General features: G+C 32.3%; 1 protein-coding gene across 1 annotated transcript; it reads left to right on the top strand.

Moving 5' to 3' along the window:
• Nucleotides 1–606: 606 nt before the first annotated feature.
• On the top strand, nt 607–6,731 carry LOC130644947 (ubiquitin-conjugating enzyme E2 Q2-like). The gene is made up of 12 exons (XM_057450751.1): nt 607–860; nt 1,758–1,955; nt 2,522–2,584; nt 3,165–3,220; nt 3,304–3,394; nt 3,475–3,559; nt 3,778–3,841; nt 4,043–4,136; nt 5,358–5,416; nt 5,576–5,723; nt 5,861–5,933; nt 6,017–6,731. Exons 1-12 carry the CDS (start codon nt 711–713, stop codon nt 6,046–6,048), a joined length of 1,113 nt encoding a protein of 370 aa, XP_057306734.1. The 5' UTR covers nt 607–710; the 3' UTR covers nt 6,049–6,731.
• The last annotated feature ends 2,130 nt before the right edge of the window (nt 6,732–8,861 follow it).

Below are 8,861 nucleotides of genomic sequence, written 5' to 3'. Positions count from 1 at the left end.
CTGTGGTTGCTGAAAGGATTGTTTAAGTTTTGTTCGTATTAAAAGTTATTAGAGACTTCAAAAGGAGAACCTTTGTTTTTGAAGATGGGGACTACTTTAACTAATTTTAGTGCATTGGGAATACCTGTACTAAAGAGAGATTAAATATATCTATTAAGATTTTAGATATGTCTATTAGGAGAATATTCAATAATTTATTTGGAATACTATTTGGTCCAGTTGCCTTGTTTGGATCCAAAGATTTTATTATTTTTATTACCTCATATTTCTTTATTGGAGAAAAGAAAAAGGATTCAGCAAAATGGTTTTTAAGAAAATATTTAAAAGTTTTATTAGAGCGTGGGATATGTTGTCTTATTTTGATTGCTATGGTAGTGAAATAATTTATGAATGTGTTACAACCCTATTCGTGCTGGGGGGGGGGCTATTTAGCTTTATTTTCCAAAAAGTTTTTTTGGAATTATGCCAAAGTGTTGCCACGGCAACATTTTTTTATGTTGAGCGAAATTTAAAAAAATGTTTTTACATGTTTTAAAAGCTTTATATGACTTCTTAGTTTATATTATTATATTATTTTGTGTTTCTATTATTATTTGTGGTAGCAGTGCTAAAATGGGAATCATGAACATGTATACATAATTTCTGTTTTGTTATTTTGCTTTAGATAAAATATGTGGCCTAAATAAAAAATATATACCAACCTCATCATAATGAAAGTCAAATCAGAGATAACATATTTAAAGACTGTCTTTCCGAAAACCCATGATGTTTTACGAATTATATCAGGAACAGTGGATGATTTGACTTGCTCCTTTACAGACAACAGTTCTAAAAAGCACACTATATTATGCAATATCACGGTAACTACAAATTTTAATATATATGTTATGAACTTTAACTAGATTTCACAATACGTAAGAAAAGGACTTTATAATAGTCACTCTTTAAATACTGTATTTGCCTGAAGATAATCCCTGATAGACTGCTTCCATCTCTCCATTTTGATGGAAAATATTAAATAAGTAGTTTCCTTTGAAAGTAAGTCATGCATTCATTTAGAAATTTTTCAATGTTGTCTCACAAAAATTTTCAGGCAAATTAAATTTTCTGCAAATTGTGTAGTATTTATTCTTTGTGTTCTGTATACATTTAAAAATGACAAAATTATTTCAATCTTTTTTAATATATACATGTTAATTGAACGACTCAGTGCAAGTAATAGAATTGTAAAATCTTAGAACTAAAATACTGTAAAATACTGTAAAAAACAGACAGAGGAAAACGCTAGTTAGTTCAGAAACATTTCAAAATGAAATTGCAACAGAAATCAAGAAATTTGTGAAACTGTAAACCCTGAGTCAGTTATAAAAAAGTAAGCATTAAAAGAAATAATAAAGTATTCTGAATATACAGTTGCATCAGTATTTTATGAATCCTTGTTTGACTGAAGTGATGAATTACTCTGCCAGGGACAGAGTGAAACAACATGATCATTTTGAATATAGAGACCGAATTGTGGTGTGTGGCCTAGCGGTTATGGAGTTTGCTTCGTAATCACAAAGTCCATCTTTGGGTCCACAGTGTCTTCATGTATAGCAAGTACCTTTACCACAGCTAACCCATGCATTTGGAACACAGGACCTATGTTGATAACAGTGTTTTTAACACTAACTATATACTGTACATATATTCGTAATAATAATAATAGATGGAGTATAGAGATCCTCAAAAAATTAGACTTTTTTCATCTTTTGCAGCATGAATACCCTGTTATCTCTCCAATATGGTTTTCTGAATCTGAAGAGTCATACATTGTTGACATCATTGAAAAGGTTAATGCTGTGAAAAGTGATAAACACTTGTTACTGAACATGGTGAAGTCACTGGCAATAGAATTGTACAAATTAAGGCAGCAAGCCACTCCAAGTGAAATAATGAATATGGCTGTTCCTGAGGTTTGTATTTTTATCTATTTACCAACATAAACTGTAAGCATTGCACAACACTGAAGTCCTGTGAAGATCTAAAGATTTTACATCTTACAGGCAAAAGAGTTGACACGTAAAAGCCTTCCATATTCAGTAACATCATCTCCCAATAACATCATCTCACAGTAGTATCATCTCACAATAGCACCATCTCACAGCAACATCATCTCACAGTAACATCATCTCACAGCAACATCATCTCACAGTAACATCATCTCACAGTAACATTATCTCACTTTTTGACAGAAACTATTTTACCGTTCTTATATGCAGTTGATTTTATTTTTGAGATAAAGTAGTCTCACTCAATGAAATTACGTTTGCTCCTTTGTCCTTTTTAATTAGTTATTCCAATACTTACTATTTATCTGGGAAAATTTTATATTTTGTATATTTTATCTCAAAAAATTCGACATTGTGACATTCAGTCAAAAAGTTGTTTTTGGCTGTTGTATACAGCTCGTAAAGCAACATAGGAAAATCTGTTTTCTGTTTCAATTTTATCGTCTTGCACTTGTTGCGTTTGTCTTTAGTCCACAGAAGTTGAAGAAGATGATGTCGATGTGGATATGGATGAAGATGAAGGAATTGAAGATGTAAGTTCCTGTAAAATTCTTCAAATACAGTAAACTCACTCCACGTATATGATGCTTTGTCACCAGGTTCAATCTATTACAAATTTTGAATGTTTAAATTTCCAATGCCTAATTCACCAAGTACTTAAATGATTTAAACAAATAATCTAATGACAAATGAAAACAAAGAGGACTTTTAAACGAGCTTTTATTATTTATTATGATTTTTTATAGTAACATTGTTGTGTCTCCCTTTTAAAAAACCTTACATTGTGATTTCTCTCAAAATTAAATCCCTTTTTATATGGGAAGTTGGAATCTTTCTTTACCAACATTGCACTGTAAAAAAGCCCTTCTTACCTTCTTAATCTTCTGCAATAACTTAGAGGGAAGGGCTTTTTTTCCTTAGAAGGCGGACAATTGCTGATTACCCTAACACAATTTAAATTTGCATAAAACTCTTTAAAAAGTTTTGATCCTATGTTATAGTGAACATGCATAATCCTTCTTTGTGACCTCAGGATAATTTGAGCAATAAATTTAGTTTATTTTACTTTCACTGATCATTTGTTTGAGTTTTCACTTTCAAATTGACCTACAGGAACAAGATGACTTTTACATTGATGACCATTTGAATTTTGATGAGGAGCCAACTAGGTTAGCTGTTCTTTTTCGTTTGTTGCGGACATTACCATGTGCATATATAAGGTGCTTGAAATGTAAAAGATAATTACTTTTAGTGAAGAACGTAAAGAAAAAGAAGAAATTGGAAGCGATAATTTCACACAGTTGCAGAAACTACGCGTTACCCAGAGACAGGAATATTTAACGGTACTACAATACGATCAAAGCATAGATTTGTGTTGGATGTTTGTGATGTTTGTGTTTCATGTATTTGATTATTTTCACAGGGTCGAGTGAGTGGATCAGTACAAGCGACAGATAGGTTGATGAAAGAGTTAAAAAATATATATGCATCAGAAAATTTTAAAGCAAGTAGGTGCCTTCTTTTTTTTCAAAATAAGTATTTCAACAAAAATTTTTTCCAGTACATTACTTTTTCCCTTTGGGTCATCAGGCGAAACTTAGGAAACTCAGGTTTGAGATTTGCATTTTAGACTGGGGAGTTTTACTGTGTGTTTTTCATTGTAACAACCGCGGACAAAATGTGTTTAAACATGTTTCAGTTTATATTTACCTTATCCATTTTGCAGAACTGTATACGATAGAATTAAAAGAAGACAGTAATTTATATGATTGGTATGTGAAACTGAGAGGGTGAGTTTTGTTTTCACACATTTTAAACTCTCATGTAATGCAAGGCCACACTGCAAGTTTGATAAGTAGGTGTCTGAAAGGAGTCCAATTTACTAAGCAGTGTGAAGCGTAGACAACAGAATGTGATTCATAAAATGGAACAATGTGTGTCACATGGGACTACGCATTTATAACTTCTATAATTATTAATTCTGCATTTAGGTTTGATAAAGAAAGCAGTTTATACAAAGACCTTCAAACACTTTATAAAAAAGATTCTAAAACAGACCACATATGTCTTAATATAACTTTTACTGTAAGTGATATATTTTATTTGTTTTTCACATGTGCCACATCTTATTTAACTATATATATATATATGTGTATGTATACCTAAAAACTGCATGACTTTGTTCGCAATATTGTTGAAAAAAAACATAATTCTTTAATTTTTGTCAATCTTCGACTTCACTACACTCAAGTATTAACATGAAATTCAAGCTGCATAGAGTGTTAATTTCTCTCTGTTAGGGCCTTTTTATATGAGACCGGGAAACTCGGTCCACCGAGATATCCCGCATGACCGAGATCTCAGATATTTGCGGAAGAACGCTGAAAATTGAAATCGTGTTTATATGGTGCATATTCATCTCGCCCCGGTTACAACGGGAAACTCGGTCAACCGAGATCCCGGGCAAGTGACCCGGGATCCCGGTCAAACGGGATGGATATTTGTTCATGTAAACAGAAAAACCCGGTGGCAAAGTACGGAAAAAGTTTATGTAACCATAGAGGAGCAAATAATTATCACTATTAAGGCATATCAATGGACATATTTGTTTTTGTATCATAGTGTATTTGTAATAAAAGACAACAAAACCATGAAACATGCTGAAAACACCAGGTTTCACTAAAATTACAATTGAAAATGATCTAAGATTAACTTTTAATCCTGTTTCAAGCGTGTGGGAGATGTTAATGAATAATATTTAAATTGGTCAGAAATGATGGTAATTTTCAAAAAATTTGGGAAAAAATCAATAGTGATACCACAGTTGTTTCAAGCATCAACAGTATCGCTATCTTCTTTTTTCTGTTGTTGAAAGCCATATTTGCTTACATATTCACCCCGCCACTTTTAGTTTCCCGCTAATTTTTCTTCATATAAACCTGGGATGGGAAATGACAAATTTACATATAAACCCGAGTTGATATTAGCCCGCTCTACCGGGAAACTCGATGGGCGAGTTTCCCGGTTCTCATATAAAAAGGCCCTTAACCACTCTCATCATCACTACCAACAGGTAGTGAAAAAATAACTAAATATACTTTTTAATTCAGTCAGGTTATTATGACGCAGAGGATTCTCTTCTCTAAGTAAAGTATTTTTTAGACGAAAAGAGCTTTTTCTGTATCCAACGCTTACTTTTGTTGCTAATGCTTGATAACAATTTGTTTAGTAATACACTTTGCCTGCTACTGACATCAAGAAAGTGGGTCACAAAACAAAACAAAAAGATCTTGTAAATTTTTTTAGGATCGCTTTCCAATGCAACCACCTTTTATTCGTATCTGCTACCCTGTTATATTTGGCGGGTAGGTTTCTGGCGTAATTTATCTTGTTATTTCTAGTACTTTTTGGATGCTTTTTAATATATTCTCATCTTGCCGGATGTCATAAAAAAGAGAAGTCTACTTACAGTTTTCACTTTTAGCGATCCCGTTTAAAGTGTGTTTTGACTCTCCTTCTCATAGATACGTTTTAAGTGGTGGTGCCATCTGTATGGAGTTGCTAACACCTCAGGGATGGAGCAGTGCTTACAGTGTCGAGGCTGTCATCATGCAGTTGTCAGCTACCCTGGTGAAAGGGAAAGCAAGGGTTGATTTCGCTGGCACAACCAAGGTATAACATAACATCTGGTGGAAAGAAAGTACTACCAGTCTTCGTCGTCAAGCGGTGTCGACACACTCATATCAAAAGCTCGTTTTCTGAGAAGCTCATTTAAAATAATTAAAATTAACTTTCTCATCTTATTTCAGGTTAATCATGTATATTCTTGGACGAAAGCTCAATCGGCGTACAAAACACTCGTTCAAATACACGAAAAAAGTGGTATGTCATTTTTATTTTCAACATCGTAAGTTTTGGATAGAGTAACATTGCTTATGTAAAAAACAACCTTACATTGATTTCAGGTTGGTTTACACCACCAAAAGATGAAGGCTGATCGCACTCGTTTTCTTCTTTGTTCTGTTTCCTATTAATTATTATTTTTTTTAAACTACCAAAAAAACTTTAAAAAATTTCCTTTAGAATATATTTTTAATATGTCGCATATGCTGCAGGGGGTAAAATAGGTAACGTGTGAGAACCACGACATAGAAATAGTTTCATAGTTTAAGAGTGACGAGCAAATTTATTTTGTAAATTTTAGAAGTAAGTAATTTGGGTTTCCATCAATTTTCTAATGTCTTTCCTTTCTTTTTTTTTCCCTTTCTAAAAATGAGATGTAAGGTAGAAAAGTTGAAGATTCACACAGCGAATTTTATGAAATAAACAGGAATTGTTTTTCACTATGCAAATGTCTGTTGAAGCTCACTGAATTTATATTCTATAATTTAGTGGACATAATTGTATAGCACCTATATGCTGCCAGGACTCTTGTTTTCATCTGTTTCAAGTCTTTTTGAATGATAAGTTTCCTGTTCAGGTTCTAAACTTTACATGCGTTTTGTAAATGCTTTTGCGAACAGCCACACAATCAAATCAGAGGTACTCTAAAGGAAATTTATTTTTGTAACCCTTTATTCTCGTCTAATCAGGTTATTTGAGTAACATAAACTGTTTCATGATGTTGTTGTTTTTTGTAAATATTTTGTTATTTTAAATATATGACTGCTCGATCTAAAAGAGTTTACACTTATTGTTTGTCATACATGCAGAGTAGTGTGATTTACCGGTTAACTTTTTGCAGTGGCTGCGGTGGTAAGGCCATTTTCAGCACATTGGAGTCAAGTCATGATAAAGATACATTTCACTAAATTTAGAAGTTTCTAATGTTTTCTCGCGACACAGTATAGTGTTGTTGTCTGTGCAGAAAGTTTTATGAAAGGAAGAAAATTTATCTCTAGCGTTTTTCTTATTAAGTGGTTTTAAGTAAACCCAAATCTTTTAAAAAGCATCAGAAAAAAATTGACATGAAAAAATAGTTTTTAAGACATTTTATTGTGAGATTGGTCAAAGATGTGCGCATTTCACTTGCAATTTGACTGTGGTTTAAGTGGAACAAATAGATTCATGTAATGTTGCTGAGAAAATTACTAAAAATGCAGAAGCCCAGTTGGATATGAAAATATGTGCCAATTACGGTGTGACAAAAAATCAACATTTATTTTCACTATCATGTTCAGTATGGTTTTCTTCTTTTTTGTCAATTATTTTTGTTCGATGTACGTTTAATCGATAACAAAAACGAGGCTCAGTCAGTCATGCAGCCAGTCAATCAGTTAAATCCAAGAAATTACTGTTACAAGAAAACACCATAAAAAGTTCACAAAGGAGGGGTTATTAAATGGAAATTCATCTTGCAGTTATTACTTAAAGGGTCAAGATTATGCTAATAAGAAAAGAATTAAACGTTAAGGTGGTTCCTATACCTGTGATGCTAAAATCTTCTGCCCTGTGTGTCTTCATATTTTGACTGAGTATACCATTACTTGTGTAAAACACAATGAGAAAATCAAAAATACAAAATTTAATTTACTATATACTACGTACTATATACGCTGCAGTCAATAATTCAAGAAAAATAAAAGACATCTTCCAATTTTTACTACTCATTCACATTATGAAAAGACAGGTAAAATTCAAATCAAAAGTACTAATTGGTTTCTATTTATTTTGAGTTTTAGGGTACAAAATTTGCCCAAATTTTAAAAAATAGGGGTCCAAAACTCACAAAATAAAATTCATAACATGCCTAAAATCAACCAGTACCTGTCTTTTATATAAATAAACATTCACTGAAAGTTATTGACCGCAGCGTTTGAAAAACGCATCTATATTATGCGTTTGTCTGTCACGCGAAGTGGCACTCCAAATAGCGAGACGCACTGAAAGCGGTATAGAAGGACGGGCGAACCCGTGGTTTTTTGCCATGGGCCACCGACTAGTATATTAAATAAATCGACCTAAAGCTCCAACAACATATTTCTAATACACTTTTCCCGAATATCATAAATTATAATAATTATGACGTCATCCAAACATTTTTAATCGTTCTGTGCTCTTCAACTAAGGATATTTAGATAGAATATCAAATTATAATGACAAAAATGAAGTTTTTAGAGTAATATAATATTCTGGTTGAATTTTATTTACCTGTGAAGAAAATGATTATTTTGAAAATGAGGCTATTCTTCAAAAACTCGGCTATATAAAGGGTTTGACAGTAGCCTTCTGTTCTGAATTGAGGCACTTAACAAACAGAAATATTTACGAAATTAGGTAATTTGTTCTACATTTTGCCAAGGAACTTAGGAATAAGAATAGCTTTTAATATCGACCGCTTTAATTGAGTTTGGCATGATTCGGAAAAGGTCTGTTACAAATCATTTCAGATTTAGGCCAGTTTTAGAGTAATTATGAAGCTGTTATGTCAAAAAATTTTATTTATGATGACTTCAAACTCACTGTCCATGAAGACTCTATTCAAACGCTAAGTTTGTCATAAAGTGACCTTGATGCTTTTGAAAAAAAATTATTCACATAAAAAAATATCAGAAAAAAATTAAAAATCAAATACAGCTAAAGAGTCAAAATAACAGTTATATTGTGTATTTTAAAGACCACCTTCATAAATAAGGCCTTCTTTTTTTCACTTGGGTCTATAAACCCTTTCTTTTTAGCACGGACATGCTTACGTCTCTTCTTTACTTCAACTGACGACTTTCTCCCCATTACCACAACGCGTGAAATATTATATTTACCATTAGTGTAAACTTTCCTGGAACGTTTAATTCTTCATACACTTTAACAATG

Source organism: Hydractinia symbiolongicarpus, chromosome 1 (assembly GCF_029227915.1).
Source record: "Hydractinia symbiolongicarpus strain clone_291-10 chromosome 1, HSymV2.1, whole genome shotgun sequence".
Classification (NCBI taxonomy): domain Eukaryota; kingdom Metazoa; phylum Cnidaria; class Hydrozoa; order Anthoathecata; family Hydractiniidae; genus Hydractinia; species Hydractinia symbiolongicarpus.
Note: the sequence above shows the minus strand (reverse complement) of the source record. Positions and strands in the feature narration are given on the sequence as shown.

Excerpts from the sequence above, each read along its gene's own strand:
- LOC130644947 (XM_057450751.1), top strand. The coding sequence starts at position 711 with ATGAAAGTCAAATCAGAGATAACATATTTAAAGACTGTCTTTCCGAAA. Across the intron at positions 4,137-5,357 it reads GTCTTAATATAACTTTTACT|GATCGCTTTCCAATGCAACC; the intron begins GTAAGTGATATA and ends AAATTTTTTTAG. Across the intron at positions 5,934-6,016 it reads TCAAATACACGAAAAAAGTG|GTTGGTTTACACCACCAAAA; the intron begins GTATGTCATTTT and ends CATTGATTTCAG.